Source organism: Taudactylus pleione, unplaced genomic scaffold, assembly GCF_031769625.1.
Source record: "Taudactylus pleione unplaced genomic scaffold, aTauple2 ptg000225l, whole genome shotgun sequence".
Lineage (NCBI taxonomy): Eukaryota > Metazoa > Chordata > Amphibia > Anura > Myobatrachidae > Taudactylus > Taudactylus pleione.
The window spans coordinates 4,711,697-4,732,774 of NW_028284627.1; the positions used below are offsets into that span (position 1 = coordinate 4,711,697).

The 21,078-nt window shown below is 44.6% G+C and overlaps 1 protein-coding gene across 1 annotated transcript in view; it reads left to right on the plus strand.

The window, feature by feature from the left end:
* CRACR2A (calcium release activated channel regulator 2A) overlaps positions 1–21,078 on the plus strand; it is a 362,324-nt gene that overhangs the window by 83,401 nt on the left and 257,845 nt on the right. Inside the window, exons 2-4 of the mRNA XM_088478989.1 lie at positions 6,008–6,231; positions 10,891–11,002; positions 16,684–16,876. Of these exons, the coding sequence (XP_088335115.1) occupies positions 6,040–6,231; positions 10,891–11,002; positions 16,684–16,876 (497 nt within the window). The 5' untranslated portion in view covers positions 6,008–6,039. The remainder of the gene's footprint in view (positions 1–6,007; positions 6,232–10,890; positions 11,003–16,683; positions 16,877–21,078) is intronic.

A 21,078-nucleotide genomic window follows, 5' to 3' on the forward strand; every position in this document is an offset into this window, starting at 1 on the left:
TTTGGACCCCATAGCAATAACACCGACTCCATCCACTGTAGTTATGCCTTGGTGCTCCCTCAAACTTTCCTCTCCCACTGTTTTCACTATTAATGACTCCTCGGAATAGCTCACAGACAAACTGATCACTCCCACTATCAGTAACAACATACTGATAGTGGCTCTGTATGCCCTCCTCCAGTGAACTCAGGCAGCAAGCACAGGACAGGAACTGTATTTTATCAGTCTTTTCAGTGTGTGGTAGGGTTCACTCTGTTGGAAATATGTGTGTACAGGTGCGATGGCACGGCAGAGTTATGTACACACCAGCTGAATTCACCCGGCATAAAAAAGAGGCCCTTGTTGCGTAATCAGTGGAGTGGTTTATTCAAATACAAAGCGGTACAGCCACACTCACTGTTACACACTGGTTGATGGAATGGAGCTTGAGTGGCGTTGGGGTGATATACAGCTCACCAGCTGGTGAGTGTATATAGCTGTGCTGTAATGGTGCAGGATGCAGGAACAGGGGTGTCAGGTATAACACACTGGGGACCTCATTCAGAGTCGGTCGAAGCGGCCGCACGGTCGTACGCCAACGATGTTCGCCATACTGCGCATGCGTAAAGTTCGCAATGCGCGTGCGCAAACTAGCCGCTATGATCAGAAATTTCTCTCTCCTTGAACACAGCCAGGTCGGTAGTTTGAGTGACAGAGGCGTTTGTGGGTGGTAACAGGGGAAGGTGCTTGAAAACGGGTTAGTGGAGATCCAAACGCAGGCGCGCCTAATTATGCGAATGGCATTTTATGGGAGTGCATACGGTTTATGGGAGTGCATAATTAACAAAGTAGCGTCATGGCACATGTGACATGGGAGGTTTTTACACTGACATGATCGTAGAGCTTAAGAGAGGGTATGGTCAACCCTAAGCTCTACGACCAGTTCCGATGGTTCCCGATGGTCTCAATTAATCCTTATATGCCCAGAGATGCATATGCGTACGAGAAGGGGGCGTATTTTTTTGAATTCCGGCCGCTTCCTCCCCTTGGTCGGCCAGCTACCGATCCGAACTTAGGGACGCAACTTGTGAGGGAATCATTTGCATATCCGGACCCTTTTCCCGTACGACCGTGCGACCGCTTCGACCGACTCTGAATGAGGTCCTGGATCTCTATGGAACTAAGTTGGAGATGTCAGTCTCCCACCATGTCATTCTTACACAGGGGCCAAACGGCGCAACGGATGTGCATTAATTAGTTTGGCGGCCATCTAGGTAAGGGAATGAAGCCTCCCCTCAGGAGCCAACATGGAGTCTGCGCAGTAGCATACTCCATTCTCAACACACGTCCTACACTTATCTACATGTAGCTGCCAAAAGTTCAGTGATAGAGGTGTAAGAGCCAATACTAAAGACTGATAACAGCCATTGATTGGAGTATGGGAACTGTAAATACCCACCTGAAGGAGTTTAATTATTGCACCAGGTAATGGACCCTACATAGCACCCTGGGCACAATGGAATGAAATGTATTTAATGGGAACTAAGAATACATTTAAGTTGTTTGAAATGTATGTATTTACATGTCTCTGCTGGAGAATTCTGCATATGGGTATCAATGCAGGTTGCAAATTAGTAGGCTGTGAGGGGTATTCAATATGAAACGTTAACCTCGCCGTCGAAGATTTCACCGCACATCGGAGCTTTTGCCGGCGAAAAAGTATTGCACGCACTCCCGCTTATCCCCGTATTCAATATGAAATCGTCGAAAATGGGACCCGGCGATACTTGGATCGGCGAAAACAAATGAGAATTTTTTGGAAATGATTGTAGGACCCCCCTAAAGATGTCCAGACCTGGGGGATCACTATGGGTACCCCCGTTTTTGCCTGCAGAAGAAAGTCGGGGTTTTTAAATAGCCGCGGCAGGTGTTTTTTTCCCGACTTTGAAGAAGTGATGCAGAAGAGCATTTAGTTTTTTTTTTTTCATTTTTAAAAGTGGTCCCATCAAATTTGGGGTACATGAAAATGGGTACTAGCATATTTTTAAGTCCCTAAAGTTATTTTTTTTAAATTCTGCAAAAATGCACCTGCCACATACTTGGGGACCCCACCAGAATTAATTTCGTTAGTTTGGCATTTTTTTTTCCTTTTTTTATATTTTCAGATCATTATTTTTTTAAACAATTTTTTTGGAACATTTCCTTTTAAGGGGACATTCCCAAAAGTACAGGCTATTTTTTATAAGCCTGCACCCCCAAACCCCAATTATGCACGTTTTTTCACTTGCTGTAGCGATTTGAAAAATTATCCCTGTTTTTTTAAAAATGACCCTTGACCCCATTAAGGAATAAAAACGGGAATTTTCGGGAAATATGCCTGGGACCCTCCTAAAGATGTCCAGACATGGGAGATCACTATGGGTATCCCTGTTTTTGCCTGCAAAATAAAGTTGTTTCTTTAAATAGCTTTGCCAGGTGTTTTTCCCTGATTGGCTCCGGCAACTGACAGTTCCCACGTGGTGTGACTCGCCCACGTGGGAACTGTCAGTTGCTGGAGCCAATCAGCAGGCGCTCTACAGTCAGCGCTGCCGCTGATTCGGGAGCTATCTGTATGTGTGACAACACACATACAGATAGCTGTGTTCCGTGAATCGGGTAACTCGTTTTTTTGTTTTTAAACACCCATGGATTACTGCGGAGACCAGCGCTGGATGTAGGTGAGTATGAAATCTTTCTTGCAGGGCCACTCATCATGGATTTCTACTTGACAAGGGGACCGAACATCTGGTATAGGTAAGTATGTGTGAATGGGTAGGTGTGTGTAATAAACTTATACTGGATATGGTATGTGTGTTCTGTCTTTTTTAACTATTTATTTTACAGTGAAGTTACAGGTGCTGCATGTCTGCTGGCACTTGTAGTCCCACTGTAAAGTACAATAGTATTAAATTATTTGGCCCCCCTACTACCCCCATACCCACCAAGCAAGGGGTATGGGGAAGAGCCCCAGGCTTCAGCGTAAGCCTGTGGTGCTCGGGAGAGGGGGGGCCCTTTTTTGGGGGGTCCCCGACTCCCCCGAGATCACCGACTTGCGCTGACCGACTTGGGGTGTAATGGTTTGGACCTGGAGCCCGGTGAATGGGTCTCCGGGCTGTGGCTTTACACCCCGGTCGGTTGGGTCTGGTGCTGGTCTTAAATATAGGGGGTACCCCACGTCTTTTTTGCCCCCTATATTTAAAACCAGCACTAGTCCCTGCAGCCTGGTGTTGGTTTTTAAAATACTGTGGAACCCTACACATTTTGTTCCCCGTATTTTTAGAAACCACCACTGGCTGGCAAGCCTGGGGCTGGTTTGGCTTTTGGGGGGGACCTTATGTAATTTTTTTTGTAAATTTTTGCTCCTTTTTTTTACAGGTTCAACAAAAACGGGAATTTTCGGGAAATATTCTAGGGACCCCCCCTAAAGATGTGTAGACATGGGGGATCACTATGGGTACCCCCATTTTTAACTACTGAAGGAAGTCGGGGTTTCTAATAGCCGCGGCAAGTGCATAAATGCGACTATGATGCAGAAGAGCATTTAGAATTTTTTTTGGGGAAAAATAACTATGCCCAGCAAATTTGGGGTACTTGAAAATGGGGGTCAGCATATTTTAAAGTTGCTAAAGTGACTTGAAAATATCGTGAAAAACCCACCTGCCGCAAGCGGCTGCAATAAAAAAACACCTGGGGCATACTTGGGGACCTCCCCAGAGTCAAGTTTGCTATTTTTTAACTTTGTCCCCCAACATTTTTTTTTGGCCCCCAAATTCAAAGTGCTTTTTTTGGGGTGTCCCGATTTTTTTTTTTTTTGACACAGATCGTTTCAAGGGGTCATTCTGAAGGGTGCAGGCTATTTTTTTTAAGCCTGCACCCCTAAACCCCAATTCTGCACTTTTTTTCGCCACCTATTCATTGGTGAAAAGTTATGTTTTTTTTCAAAGACTTTTCAAACCTGCGAAAAGTCTTTGAAATTGAATACGGTGTAAAACCAAAACCTCCGAAAATGACGTTATCAGTGCGAAAACATCGCAAAAATTGAGTTTTCGCTCCATATTGAATACCCCTATGTGTCTCACATACCCCTCCCTAGTGCACTATGAGATACTGCGTGCCAATACTGGAGTGGGAAGGGGCTGTTGGGAAATGGCCAAGCACCATTGTGAATACTGGGCCTAATTCAGACCCGCTCCTGAGCGCTGAGCGCTCGCAAGCGGGTCGATGTTAGCCCAGTGCGCATGCGCACGGCGGAGGCGGCTCCGTCGTGCGCATGCGCGAGACCCGGGTAGCGATGGCCAAGCCGTCGCTATGGGTCTCGCTACAAGTGGGGTTTGCTGTCGATGGTGAGTGACAGCACGCCCCCTTTGGTGGGCGTGCCGGGGGCGTTGCTGCCCGGACAGAGACGCTCCCATGGGAACGCCTACTGTCTGGGGCCGGCCCCACTGACATCACAAGTGATGTCAGTGGGAGTGCTCTCGGCTCTGATAGAGCCGAAAGCACTTCAGGGCTTGCGGCAACGAGACCCTACCACAAGGGTCTCGTCGCAAGCCCGATGGTATCGCGACCATCTTTTTGGCCGCTCGCTATAGCTGTGGGTGAGGAGGCCACTCTAAAATTCAGAGGGCCGGCCCTGATTCAGAGTGAGCGCTCTGTCAGAGCGTCCGGCTCTGAATCAGGGCCTCTGTTCCCTCTGCACAGGCTGTGCCGCCACTGAAAGTAGGCATAGCTGCATATCCCTGGTAGGCCTACAACCCCTGCAGGCCTCAAGACAGGCCAGCACTGGGTACTTTCTTCCTGACTTTCCTCCACCCCACCCATTCCCCCCAGCACCATTGCTCCTCTCTAGCAAGCAGTCACCACCGCTGTTAGTTCTGTGTGACAATGGCCCTGATTCAGAGCCGGACGCTCTGACAGAGCGTTCGCTCTGAATCAGGGCCGTCCCTCTGAATTTTAGAGCGGCCTCCTGGCCACTCGCATAGCTGTGGGTGGCCACCCACAGCTATAGCGAGTGGCCAAAAAGATGGTCACGATGGTCAAGACCATCGCGACCATCGGGCTTGCGACGAGACCCTTGTGATAGGGTCTCGTTGCCGCAAGCCCTGGAGTGCTTTCGGCTCTATCAGAGCCAAAAGCACTCCCACTGACATCACTTGTGATGTCAGTGGGGCCGGCCCCAGACGGTAGGCGTTCCAATGGGAACGCCTCCATCCGGGCAGCCATGCCCCCGGCACGCCCACCAAATGGGTTGTGCTGTCACTCACCATCGACAGTACGCCCCCTTTGTAGCGAGACCCATAGCGACGGCTTGCCCGTCACTATCCGGGTCTCGCGCATGCGCACGATGGAGACGGGTCCGTCGTGCGCATGTGCACTGGCCCAACATCGACCCGCTTGCGAGCGCTCAGCGCTCGCGAGCAGGTCTGAATCAGGCCCAATGTTAGTGCATAATGTAATCAACAATCAACAGGTTCTCAACATTTTTTAAACAGAATATTTTTTTTCAAATATCTGTAAAACAACTGTATAGAAAAATATAGATTTTTATTTTATTTTATGTAACTAGACTTCTAGTGCACATATCTACTATTTTCAGCATGTAGACAAGAAACATCATAGATTATAAAAGATGTATATTGCAGATTACATAATAAATGTACTATGGTGATAAATATTGTTCTGTGTATATTGTAAACAATTAAAAGAATTATAATATTAAGGAACGGTATTGTCCTCCGTATAGCCTGTTTTCTCCTGTTCTAGAGGGAAATAATTAGTCCCTGTTCTCATACCTTACCGCCTGTGTTTAATACGTGTTAGTCCACTTTATTAAAGGAATAGAACAAGGCAGCGATTTTCAAAAAGCCTTTTTATTTTTTTCCTCTGGCTTTCATAGCTAATTAAAGAGACGGTTGCTAAGAGATGATGAGAAGCATCACTGCAAGACTCTAATGCACTTTCAATGTTCTTTTTTTCTACCTTTAACATCTAGGTTCTGGATCAGAGTTAGAGGCTCGCACTACAATGGCCAATCTTCAACATTCTACTATGCATCAAGCCAGGCACAAGCGAACTGGAGCTGAGACACCAAAAGATGATCGGAAATGGCCACAGGGACATGACCCTGGGCAACAGACAATGCTGGGCAAAGCACATGAGTTTTTCCGGATCTGTGATATTGAGGATCGAGGCTTCATTGCACGTTGTGATATGCAGGTAAGAGCAGCCATTAGACTATTAGGTGTAAATTTACTAAAGTGAGAATTTTTAGAAGTGAGTTTTAAAAGTTAGTGTAGCTATTATCTTTTAGAAAGTGCTAATTAAATGTTAAGTAGAATCTGATTGGTTGCTATGGGCAACATCACTTTTGAAACTCACTTCTAAAAACTCTCACTTTAGTAAATTTACCCCTAATAGTGAATGAGTCATTTTACTGGAGATAAGTTTCCAAAAGTGTTTTTTAATGTTAAATTTAAACATTATTTTTTGGTAGCAAAATATAGGCAACATTGTATTCTATCTATCTATCTATCTATCTATCTATCTATCTATCTATCTATCTATCTATCTATCTATCTATCTATCTATCTATCTATCTGTCTGTCTGTCTGTCTGTCTGTCTGTCTGTCTGTCTGTCTGTCTATCTATCTATCTCCATCCATCCAGCCGTCGTCTATCTTTTTATATATTTTTTTCCTTGTGTACATTGCTTTTCTGATCTTGTTCTTTATTATTTATTTTAGAGTGTTTATTATGCTACTATTTTTAGACCCCCTTCATATCTGCTGGGAGGTTTAACATGAAAGTACTTATTATTGTACATCAGCTGTGTCCTGTGTCCTGTGTTAAACACTAGAAAGAAAAACAAATAGAAACATTTTTTTTGGAGGGGGTAGAAGTCAGTAAGATGGACTCCTGTGTGAAAGACAAAATTGTAAAACTTTTGGTAAAATTTGTAAGTTGCATGCAATCATTACTTGCTCACATCAATGGATATTAGTTATACGAAAACAAAACACCATAAATATCCTACTTCTACATGTGTCATTTCTTTAAATAGTCATTTATTGTATAAGAGAAAATGGAGATGAACATACTCATATGCTACATATAGATAGATAGATAGATAGATAGATAGATAGATAGATAGATTAGATAGATATGAGATACAATAGATAGATAGATAGATAGATAGATAGATAGATAGATAGATAGATAGATAGATATGAGAAGATAGATAGATAGATAGATAGATAGATATGAGATACAGTAGATAGATATATAGATATGAGATAGATAGATATATATGAGATACAGTAGATAGATAGATAGATAGATAGATAGATGTGAGATAGATAGCTAGATAGATAGATATGAGATAGATAGATAGATATGATATACAATAGATAGATAGATAGATAGATAGATATGAGATAGATAGATAGATATGAGATACAATAGATAGATAGATAGATATGAGATAGATAGATAGATAGATAGCTAGATAGATAGATATGAGATAGATAGATAGATAGATATGAGATACAATAGATAGATAGATAGATAGATAGATAGATAGATAGACACTGCTCTACAAATCAGACTGCACTGCAACTTTCAGTGATTTTGCGATGCTGGAAATAGCTTTTCTCCATATAATGAACACTAAGCTTGGAATTGCAGACACCTTACCTGCATTTACCTATAATTGTCCTGCTACAATAAGCTTTGTACCTTATAGTTTTTAAGGACAATATTTAAAACAAATCACATATGTGACATATCCATGTATTTTTACACTTAAACATGTAAATTTAAGCGAAACAGTGTATCATAATTGTTTTCACAGCACCTCTAGGCCAAACGTTTCTCATTGAGAATATCAGCAAAATGATTACAATAAGTACATTAAGCTTCCCTGTCATCTTTAGGTTCATGTGGGAGGGGACAGACAGGGTTATGCTCCTGTTTGGCCACATGTTTTATGATTAGCAGCCACCAGCACCGGTTGTTCACTATCACATTACCATATATAATTTGATTTGGTCCTGGACCACCAACACCTGCAAGAGACCCGAGCAGGGGCGTTTTAAGAGAGGAGGAGGCCCGTGTGCTGTCAGCGCACTGCCAGAATCTACTGCGCATGCATGGGTCTCTGGGAAAATAGCGACAGTGCCTACTTTACCGGGGACATCTTTTCTGCACATGCTAATGCCATTTTCCCCGTGAGTGTTTGCTGCTCTGCAGAGCCAATCCGGCGCTACGGAGTAGCACTTCGGAATCTGCGGAGAGGTAGGTATAATTTTAACTATGGGTGCAAGGTATGCAATGTGGGCCCCACTGGACCCAGGGGCCCGTGTGCACCCATTATAAAGACGCCTATGGCCCCGAGGCACCCCAGGGTGCCACAGTACCCACTGGGAAGCACTGGAGTAAACTATCACTTATAATTGTATTTTGAGATATAAAACTATTAGGAAGCCATTGGCTTTTCAGTTCTTGATGGGCAGCTACTTCTGTCCAGGATATAATACGGCAAATTGTGTCTCAGTGTGTGTACAGCAGTGATGGGGAACCTCAGGCCTGGGGGCCGTATAAGGCCCCCGGAAACATTTGGTATGGCCCTCGAAGCTTTTTTCTGCTAGCCGTTAGAAGGGTGCCTAGAATGGCATCCTGCAGCCAGAATTGTCAGCAGTGCTGCCAGGAGTGTCCTTAGGATGCTTCAGATGGTCACACCGCTGCCCTTACAGCTTACAGCTATCCAAAGCACCCTCAGTATGATCCGGGCATGCTGTAATCACCGTCGATTGTGGCCCCACCCCTGTATGATGTCACATGGAGGGGGCATGGCCTGCACCGGGCCGGCTAATAATGTTATACATATCAAAATGGCCCTCAGCAAAAAAAGGTTCGCCAACCCTGGTGTACAGCAATCTTCCTTCATTCTGAATTTGATACTCATTTTTCTATTGGGTTATGTTTTAAGAATTTCCAGTGGTAAAACGTAATAAAATAGTAGAACTCCAAAGTATTTCTTATTTGGAAATTGGTACTTTGTAGGCCACTTTTCCAATTTGCCCTAATCCACCAAGAACACACAGAGAAATTAAGCCATGATCCTATATTACAATTTCCACTGATTGTACAGAAATCTGGACTGTCACGCCATAATCAGAACTATTGGGACGCACGTGTTTTCTCACAATTAGATTAAGCCTCATCAGCATACTTGGGAGGAATAAAGGAGCCTATATCTATTCAGGGAATCGGTATGAATCTCCGCCGGACCTAAGCCCGGAGGATGAAATACAGACGCTAGAAGGCCGGCAGCAGAAGATCCCGACAGGGGAGATAAGTAGGCTATGGTGCAGATGCATGGGTCCACCTCATGTTCTTAAATATTCTATATATTCCTTTTGTACAATAGGCACACAGTAGAAAACACAGCAATCAAACCGTAACCTGTAGCTTAAAATTTCTGTATGTCATTTACCCTCTTTGATTCAACAGTAAACACAACAAGGCGTTACGTGAGTTTTGAAATACACATAGAGGGGATAAAATGGGAAAATGTAGAGGGGAGAGAAAAGGAATCTCAGAGTGAGAGCAGCATTGGGGTGATGACATCCCCTGGGGACAATGCACATGTCAAGAGGGAACGGCATGCGCCACCAGAGAATAGATAAAAGAGGCCCACCCATGCCATGCCTATGGGAGGACAATTGGAATATTGAAGTGTGTTCAGATGTCAGAAGCCAGGGTCAGTCTGCATCTCTCCACCAGTGAGTTCACTCAGTTACTGAGTAGTCTTGGGTGTGTCTAGTTTTGTGGGGCAGTTCATTTATTTTTGCCGAGTACGATTATTGACAGCAGGTAAAGTGTCGGAGAGGATTTTAGGAGCGTTGGTTGATTTGCGGGAGGGCACACACACAGCCATTTTCACTCTGGAACAGTGGTCTTTCTCTCCCTTATTGTACATGACAAGTTTTTGCTACTGTATAAGTACATGAGGCTAAAGTGTTGTGTATTTTAGGAGATAACCAGAAACATAACATTTAATCATAGGGGTGCATTTGAAGTGATAGACAATGATACAGCAACCATAATGGTGCGTACACACGGTCAGATATTCTGGTCGATATAAACGATCACGATATCGTTTATCGTTCGATCATTTATATCGACCGGAATATTACCCCTTTCAACTACCAAACGATGGTCGATGCGTGGGCATGATCGAATGGTCGATATAGATATCGACCGTCGCCTGTGCATGCAGGCCAACATGGTCGCTATTGACCATGTTAGCCTGTTTACTATGTTGGGGGGTTGCTGCATATGCTGGATTTCGATCCAGCACATGCAGGACGATCAGATAACGATCGTTATCGTTATCTGATGGCCTGACCGTGTGTACCCTCCATAAGACCCAATTAATTTCAAAATAGCACAGATACAATATTAATATTTTCTATTAATGATGTCTATGATAATGCATTAATAAATCATAAGGAAATTAGTTATAACCGATGGCTGCATTGGCCATATAATGACACTAGGCCAGAAGTTCCCAAATGCAGTCCTCAAGGCATCCTAGCAGTTCAGGTTTTAGGGATATCCATGGTTGAGCCCAGGTGGTTAAATCAAACTGACTGAGGTACTAATAAAATGACCTGTGGTCAACGTGGATATCCTTAAAACCTGGACCGTTAGGGTGCCTTGAGGACCCAGTTTGGGAACCTCTGCGCTAGGCGGCAAGCTGAGATTAAATAACTCAATGCTTCCTCTGACCGGCTGCTGATTAGGAACCTGTAAGGCTCAATAAGTACCTAGAAATCACTGTATTAAGAAAAAAAAACATTTTTATTTTTCTAGAGGCTTCACGGTGAGCTCCCGCTCAGCCTAGAGGAATTGGAGAATGTATTTGATACTCTGGATTCTGATGGCAATGGTTATCTGACCTTGGAGGAATTTACTACAGGATTTAGTAAGTTCTGCATTTGTTGCAATATTACAGTAGATTTGGGAAATATAAAAAGAATTATATGAAGAATAAAACTAACCAGCATTTGAACTAATATGCATAGTATACATGACATAATACTGTATACATGTGCCATGGATAGACACATTTGTAACTAGTATATTGAGTTTTAACCTAAGCACAACTTGTACAAATTAAGGTTCAATGTTATCTATTAACATGAAAACAATATTAATAGGATTAGGACCGACATGAGGAAATGTATTAGTAAGTAAATTATTTATTACCAGTTATTTATATAGCACACACATATTCCGCAGCACTTTACAGAGAATATTTGGCCATTCACATCAGTCCCTGTCCCAGTGGAGCTTACAATGTATGTTCCCTATCACATGCTCACACACACACACACACGGGTTAATTTACATTTGGAGCCAATTAACCTACCAGTATATTTTTTGGAGTGTGGGAGGAAACCAGAGCACACTCACACAAGCTCAGGGAGAAGATACAAACTCCACACAGATAGGGCTGTGGTGGGAATCAAACCCACAACCTCAGAGTTGTGAGGCAGTAACACTACCATTACACCGTCTGTGTAAATACACCTATCCTTTTTCTTTGAAAGAAGTTTGAGCAGTGTGTAACCCCCCTGTCACATTCAGGCATGAGAAAATATGCTCGCCATGGCTTCTACCTCAGTGTTTTGTCACAATTTACAGATTATTATAGACAGCTCAAAGCCAAGAACTACTTTCCAAAATATGCTAATAAAGATTTAAGAGAAAAAAAAAAAAAGATAACTAGCCGCTGTATATAAGGTGTCAATGTGGTATAAAAAGTCACAATGTCTACAGGTTCTGAATGTCGACACTCAGAATCTCGACCTGGACTTTAGGTCGATATTGATAACCAGTATGTCGATTAAAGCAAAAATGTCAACATGTTCCTAATGGCAACATTTAATATGTCGTCACCAGAATAACAAAAACAGTTTTTTTTCTTATTTTAGTCTAATCCTCAAAATAAACAAAAAACTGTATGCTGATATTCTGGTGTCGACATGTTAAATATTGACATTAGGGATATGTCGACATTTTAACCATATCAACATTTTTGAATTTCAACATAGATTGTCAGCTTAAGGTCCACATTAACATTTTGACTGTTGACATTCAGAACCTGTTGGTGTTCTGGTGTCATCATTCTGAATGTCGACCTTCTGAATGCCGACTGACTTTCTGACTGAATACCATTCATGCAGAGCTACTAAATTAAAAACTGTGTATTTACAGTATTATACAGTGCTTTAAACTGTGTTATTGCAGAATTCGTACAGACCATACGCTTGTGCATGTAATATTATTTATGCTATACCAAGGTAAAATGTGATTTTATAAAGCAAAGGGTCGAACAACAAAGCTGCTAGAATTAGGAAATGGCATTGTTTGCCCTGAAATCCCAATTTGAGTATGTTTAAAGTTTAACCTCTTTCAATCCAGTCACCCAACTTTGGGCAATGACCACTCATAGACCCAAACCTCTGTATTGTCACTCACTCCCCAAACACACAATTCAGGAATATCTCTATAAAGCAAAACACTAACCTCCTATTAAACAAAGATATTACTCCAGTCAGATTTGCAAGGGAATCTACTTCATTAAAAATATCACCTGAGCAACCCAATTACTATCTTGGGACACATTTTCCTTTGTTTTAGGCCACTTAGATATGAAGCTTTAAGGCATCTGATATCGGAGAAAGAATCCAGTGGCCGAGTGCAAGGAATCAGCAACAGGTCGGTGCAGGCAGATATATAGGGCAGTTATACAGTACAAGCCGAATAATTTAGCTGACATAGACAATTAAAATCTGGTTTGGTATACGGGAAACAGCAGTAGAAGTAGATGAGATCACAGGTTCAAACCACAATACTGGGGCAAGGGAACAGTAATGGTGCTTAGCAGTGGCGGCTCCAGAGGTGGGGCTGCAGCACATTCCAAAATTCAAATAGGGGAACCACACTAACTGCCAGTGAGTCCCGGCCGGTGATGTTTGGCAGTGTTTGGGGTGGCAGTTGGTGTGGCTCCCCTATTTGAATTTTGGACTGCGCTGCAGCCCCACCTCTGGAGTCGCCACTGGTGCTTAGTGCTTCCCCCTAATGGTCAGTGATTCGTAACAGGTGAGGGTTAATAAGTAATTAGAACTGCAAACTGTAGTTCAAATAATAGAATCTCAGACAAGCACAATAATGGGCCAGCAAACAAAAGTCCAGGGTTCAGGTCCCAGTAAGCTTGGTTAACGACGGAAGCTCTGTCAACCGCTCCGCATAACACTCACTTTGAGGTTGACTATTTGCAGGGACGGTGCTAGACTTCTAGGCACTTCTAGGTGCGAGACTTCTAGGCATTATATGTATATATAAATAAATAAAACTTATCGCCACTCCACCTGTGCAAAGTAATTTTCACCTGTGGGTTTAAATGAGTACGAAGAGTATGTATATATTAGGGATGTGCAGGCTCGGATAGGTTCGAGTTTGCACGCCGAGTTTGGATTTTTCCATCCACAAAAACGGAACTCAGAAAGAGGCAAAACGTCATCTTGCATGGACAAACATCATCATTCCTGGACAAAATTAGCTTAAACCCCGCTCCCGTGCCTGCTGCTGTCCGTCCCCAGCGCCCGCTCCTCATGACGTCACTCCCATAGTGTACTGAGATACCCGAAAGACGGAGCTCAGGAGTGAGCTCCGTCCTCTGGCTGCCGTTAGCGCCAGGGGTGTGAAGGAGCCGGGCGCCCGCTGGTAACACAATCTCAGCGGGCACCCGGAAAGCGTAGGGGGGGGAGGTGATCTGAGGGCCAGGCGCCCTCTAGTGGCCAGCTGCCTAAGCTTGCCTAGTGGAAGCACCGGCCCTGACTGTTTGGCCAACAATCTTTACTGGGGCTGGTTAAAAAGGTTCCATCTCCAAAATGTCTATATAACAGTAAAGGTGGGTACACACCTGACAGATATATCTGCAGATTGAGAGATCTGCAGATGATGGTCGTTCATACACACTGAACGACCATCATCTGCATGCTGCAGCGGGTCCCGGCGGGCGGGTAGGTGGTGTGGCCTAATCGCAGAAGGCGTGGCCATGCCCCTTTCGAAAAAAAAACAAAAAACCTTTGCGGCACTGGGGAGGGGGGTGCTCCCCCCCTTTGGCATAGGAGACTGCTCGGGCTGCTGCTTTAGCAGCCTCGGACAGTCTCCTAGTACAGCCCAGCACACAGCAGTGTGTGCTGGGCTGAGGTGGATGGGGAGTTGTGCCAGACCCGGGTAAGTAGTAACCGCTCATGATCCCCCCCCCTCCCTGCACCCCTGTGTATGGGCGATCGGCTGATCGTCCGTACACACGTGCAAATGGACAGATATGTCTGCAGACATATCTGCTCAATTGCTGTGAAGCACAGCCAATGCGATATGTCTGTGAACGACATTGTTCACAGACATATCGTCTGTACACACTGGCCGATGGGGGCACGATATATTGGCCGATCAATTGATCGGCCAATATATCGGCCAGTGTGTACCCAGCTTAACTTACTTGTCTATGTACAAATAGCCTTTATCAGGGGAGGGGCATACTTGCCGACATTCAGCTCCCTCCTTCCGGGAGGGAGCTGAATGCCTGCATTCTGTGGGGGGCGTGGCCGGACTGTGATGCCGTTTTGGGGGCGGGGCTGGGGGCGTGACTGCCCGATTGCATCATCGTGGCCCCACCCCCTCTTCACAATGCCGGAAAAAGGCATTGTAAAGCAGGGGGCGGAGCCTCGATGACGCGATTCAGCGCGAATCGCGTCATCGGGCCCCCCGGCAGTGGGGTTTTTTACTAGTAGTCTGGGGGGGGTAGGCGGCAGCCAGGAGGCTTGCCTGCCTTTCCGGCGGGTCGGGAGCGGCACCCGATATTCGGGAGGCTCCCGACCAAATCGGGAGGGTAGGCAAGCCTGGGGGAGGGGCCCATATGCAATGTCCGAGCATGACCAACTTTGTGCTTGCAAATGCACTGTGAAGATCCTGGCACGGTCTACTGCACAAGCACATATCTCTGAATGATGTCTTCAGCAGTGGTCACAAGGACCCATGTGCACTTCACTCATTTTAGATATTTGCCACTGGGTGCAAGTTTGTTGTGCTCCTGGGAAGCTAACCAGACCTCTATTGGCGTAAATTTATTCAACTCGTACATATACGTATAATCTCAATAGTATGGCCTTAGTACAGATTATTTTTCCACATAGTCCCGATACCTGTCTAAGCATTTGTTCCAATGGTACACCAAGGCATCTATCCCGTGGGATGTGGTCATAATAACGACCGTGGGGATTCCGGCGCTCATAATGCCGGCGCTGGATTATCGTCACCTGTCAGAATCCCGCCACCGGCATCCCGACCGCAGGCATCCCGAAGGTAAGTAGCGGGGTTAGGGGGGGATTAGTGTTAGGGGTTAGGTTTAGGCACTAGGGGGAAGGTTAGGGTTAGGCACTAGGGGGAGGGTTAGTCACTAAGGAGGGAGGGTTAGGCATAAAGGAGGGAGGGTTAGGGTTAGGCACTAGGGGGAGGCTTAGGGTTAGGCACTATTGAGGGAGGTTTAGGGTTAGTCACTAGGGGGAGGGTTAGGCACTAGGGGGAGGGTTAGGCACTAAGGAGGGAGGGTTAGGCACTAGGGGGAGGGTTAGGCACTATGGGGAGGGTTAGGGTTAGGCACTAGGGGGAGGGTAAGGCACTAGGGGGAGGGTTAGGGTTAGGCACTAGGGGGAGGGTTATGGTTATGCACTAAGGAGGGAGGGTTAGGCACTAGGGGGAGGGTTAGGGTTAGGCACTAAGGAGGGAGAGTTAGGCACTAGGGGGAGGGTTAGGGTTAGGCACTAGGGAGAGGGTTAGGCACTAAGGAGGGAGGGTTAGGCACAAAGAAGGGAGGGTTAGGGTTAAGCACTAGGGGGAGGTTTAGGGTTAGGCACTAAGGAGGGGGGGTTAGGGTTAGGCACTAGGGGGAGGGTTAGGGTTAGGCACTAGGGGGAGGGTTAGGCACTAAGGAGGGAGAGTTAGGCACAAAGGAGGGAGGGTTAGGGTTAGGTACTAGGGGGAGGGTTAGGGTTAGGCACTAATGAGGGGGGGTTAGGGCTAGGCACTAGGGGGAGGGTTAGGGTTAGGCACTAAGGGGAGGGTTAGGGTTAGTCACTAAGGAGGGAGGGTTAGGTTTATGGTGCGGGGAGCTTAGGTTTAGGCACAAGGGGGGAGGTTAGGTTTAGGCACCAGGAAGGGAGGATTTAGGTTAGGGTTGGGGAGAGGGTTGGAATACCGACCAACAGGTGTCGGTAACCTAACCCTGTCAGGATATCTGTCTGCTATTCAACAATTAGTTCTGAAGGTTTGCATGAGATAAGTGTCACAGGATCTTCAGCCCACAGCCTAAGTCATTATAGCAGGAAGTATTTGGCAGCGATCAATAGGGGGCAGTTTTATAGCTTAAAATAAGTTATGTGTTAATAACTTTACATTGCAGTTAGACACTTACTCAGGCTGTACTATTAATGACAGGTTTGCATCTGCATTATCAGATTCACTTTAATACATTCAAAATTTTTCAATAAGCTTGCACTAAACTAATAGAAGTCTGCTTTCTGAAACATTTAGGTCAGTTTCTACGCAGAGAAGAAATCCCGACAAGTGACATCCCTGATGGTGGAGAACTTGCTGAACAGCTCGCGTTTGAAAATACATATCAGACCAAATGGGAAGAAAGTACCCGGGCAGTGCAAGAAGAGGACGAGAACACCCAATTCTACAACTTGTTTGACAGCTTAGGGGCAAACGGCGTCATAGAGGAGTAAGTACATAATGATCGCTGTGGTATTTACTGTATGCTGTGCAAACAATGCAATTTTCACACTTGTGGTACAGAACCATAAGAACATTTTCTCAAAGAAAAACTCCACCAAATCTTAAAATTTAGTTATAGGTGTTCAATAATGTGTGATAGAACATAGCATATTTCTAATGAACTCTAGTGTCCACTAAACTGGGCAAATGCCAGCTTGGACCTATGCTAGTAGGGCTTGGGGGCTGGCATGGGGAGAGAGCTGCTCCTGACTCTTTCATAGAATGCCACCGTATTAATTGAATAGAAAGATCATTTCTCGATATGAAACTAATCTGTCCTGTAGGTTCTTGAACGATCATTTTTAAGATCACACAAGGTAGCACTAATACACATACACCCACTCTACTTGTGAAATGCTTCTGCAGCTCATACTGTACAGCCATTAATCAGTGCTCAGTGAGGCCTCTGTGCTGAGACCGCTTACAAACCTACCAACCAACACCAGTAATAATAGCTATACACAGCCATGCCGATCCTGAGACTTTGCTCGAGCATGAAACTTGAAGAGAAATGGTTATTAGATGGGCAGAGCAAGTGGGCAGATCTTACCCAGCTTTGTTGGGACCTCCCAGTGCAATATGTAGATTAACAAGTTCAGACATCTTCCTACTGCTAGTATTACTTTGATTGATGGTTCTTTCTAAAGAAGGATTGTATCCAAAGTACAATAGGAGAGTATTTATTTAGTATAAATGATAAATTACCAATGCATGGTAGACATGGTCACATATCTCCGCCCCTCAACTGTACATCATTTGTAGTGGGGCATTGCGTAGCATGAATGGTGTGCTCGATATGTAAATTCAGACAAATTGACACCTTAAGGGGTATATTTACCAAAGTACAGATTTTTAGAAGTGGAGTTGTTGCCCATAGCAACTAATCAGATTCTTCTTATCATTTATCTAGCACCTTCTAGAAGATAATACCTAGAATCTTAGGAAGGAATGCTCTTTAAAGAGAATAGAGTTCCTGGCCACATTACAATATTTATTGCAATTGACTGGCGGATTTGAAGACAGTAGAGTATACAGTACCAAGCTAGCTGGCGAGTCCTTGGGATAATGAGAAAGCAACGGCTGATCAGGAAATGGGGAGGGGGTGGTAATGATATCCCAGGGCAGGAGTGAACAGAGAAGGGCAGGACAGGTAGGTTGGAAATCACTCAATACATGCCCAGAGCTCAGACATAGCGAGTATTGATCAAAACCAATATTCAAAGCAAATATAATAGATCCAGTGTGGTAGTGGACACAGGGACAATGCCAGAGGATATGCATGGAACCAGCACAAATTATGGGCTCTGACCCTAATCTACATGCTGGGGAGTAGGAACCATGGGAGGGCTGGCAACTTTTGGCCTGGGGATTGGGGAGGGGGTGTGAGGTGGTAAACACAAGAAAGGGTCCATTATTCTATTTATGCGCAAGAAACAGAAATATGGACTTTGCCGAAAACCAATATCTAATATACTGTATGAAAAATGGTTATATCTTAGCGATGTAATGAAATACAACATCTACTTGTCCCATCTGAGTAATAATCAGCATCCTTGTGATTGAAACACCATACAGAGTGTATGCTACGGAATGCTACACAATACAAAGAGCATCCCTGTAACAGCCATATGATACAAAAGGAAATACTTGTGATGCCACACAATACAGAGATTATTCCCTCCAGGCACATCAAGCTATCCCTGCCTGTTTATCCCCCCCCAGATAGCTCATGCCCTCCTCAGCCACATAATGCAGCTCACAGCTTTATAATGCCATCTCCAGCCACGCTATGCCACCAGTAGCCACATCATAGTCACCCCCAGCACCATGATGCTCTCCTCTGCCACATAATGCCACCCCTAGCAAAAACAAGCCCTCCCCAGCTACATCATTCCATCCCTAGCACCAACATGCCCTCCCCAGCCACCTCAGGCCACCCCTACCAAACACCAGCCCTCCCCAGCCACATCATACCACCCCTAGCACCAACATGCCCTCCCCAGCTACATCAGGCCTCCCCTAGTACCAACATGCCCTCCCCACCAACATCATGCCACCCCTAGCACCAACATGCCCTCCCCAGCCACTCTGACCAAGATTAGTGTCTCAGAAACCTTTACTTACAAATAAGTAAATTTATATGATAAATACTTATGGAATGGGCTGTCACATTGCATAGGTGATATTTGAACACAAGCGAGGACAGTGGCTGGGCATAGTTGTCGGTTATTAGTTCCATTTCTGTGCTTGTCATTAACGCCATTTCTGTGCTTGTCATTAGCGCCATTTCTGTGGTTATCATTAGCGCCATTTCTGTGCTTGTCATTAGCGCCATTTACGTGTCTGTCATTAGCGCCATTTCTGTGTCTGTCATTAGCTCCATTTCTGTGTCTGTCATTAGCGCCATTTCTGTGCTCGTCATTAGCTCCATTTCTGTGCTTGTCATTAGCGCCATTTCTGTGCTCGTCATTAGCTCCATTTCTGTGGTTTTCATTAGCGCCATTTCTGTGCTTGTCATTAGCGCCATTTACGTGTCTGTCATTAGCGCCATTTCTGTGTCTGTCATTAGCTCCATTTCTGTGTCTGTCATTAGCGCCATTTCTGTGCTCGTCATTAGCTCCATTTCTGTGCTTGTCATTAGCGCCATTTCTGTGCTTGTCATTAGCGCCATTTATGTGTCTGTCATTAGCACCATTTCTGTGGTTATCATTAGCACCATTTCTGTGCTCGTCATTAGCGCCATTTCTGTGCTTGTCATTAGCGCCATTTATGTGTCTGTCATTAGCGCCATTTCTGTGTCTGTCCTTAGCTCCATTTCTGTGTCTGTCATTAGCGCCATTTCTGTGCTCGTCATTAGCTCCATTTCTGTGCTTGTCATTAGCGCCATTTCTGTGCTTGTCATTAGCGCCATTTATGTGTCTGTCATTAGCACCATTTCTGTGGTTATCATTAGCACCATTTCTGTGCTCGTCATTAGCGCCATTTCTGTGCTTGTCATTAGCGCCATTTATGTGTCTGTCATTAGCGCCATTTCTGTGTCTGTCATTAGCGCCATTTCTGTGCTCGTCATTAGCTCCATTTCTGTGCTTGTCATTAGCACCATTTCTGTGCTCGTCATTAGCGCCATTTCTGTGGTTATCATTAGCGCCATTTCTGTGTCTGTCATTAGCTCCATTTCTGTGTTTGTCATTAGCACCATTTCTGTGCTTGTCATTAGCACCATTTCTGTGTCTGTCATTAGCGCCATTTCTGTGCTTGTCATTAGCGCCATTTCTGTGCTTGTCATTAGCACCATTTCTGTGGTTATCACTAGCGCCATTTCTGTGGTTATCATTAGCACCATTTCTGTGGTTATCATTAGCACCATTTCTGTGCTTGTCATTAGCACCATTTCTGTGCTCGTCATTAGCGCCATTTCTGTGGTTATCATTAGCACCATTTCTGTAGTTATCATTAGCTTCATTTCTGTGGTTATCATTAGCTCCATTTCTGTGGTTATCATTAGCGCCATTTCTGTGCTTGTCATTAGCACCATTTCTGTGGTTATCATTCGCACCATTTCTGTGGTTATCATTAGCACCATTTCTGTGCTTGTCATTAGCACCATTTCCGTGCTTGTCATTAGCGCCATTTCTGTGGTTATCATTAGCACCATTTCTGTGTCTGTCATTAGCTCCATTTCTGTGGTTACCATTAGTGCCATTTCTGCGGTTATCATTAGCACCATTTCTGTGTCTGTCATTAGCAGCATTTCTATGGTTATCATTAGCACCATTTCTGTGCTTGTCATTAGCACCATTTCTGTGGTTATCATTAGCGCCATTTCTGTGCTTGTCATTAGCACCATTTCTGTGTCTGTCATTAGCACCATTTCTGTGGTTATCATTAGCACCATTTCTGTGTCTGTCATTAGCACCATTTCTGTGGTTATCATTAGCACCATTTCTGTGCTTGTCATTAGCACCATTTCTGTGGTTATCATTAGCACCATTTCTGTGGTTATCATTAGCACCATTTCTGTGGTTATCATTAGCGCCATTTCTGTGGTTATCATTAGCACCATTTCTGTGCTTGTCATTAGCGCCATTTCTGTGGTTATCATTAGCACCATTTCTGTGCTTGTCATTAGCTCCATTTCTGTGGTTATCA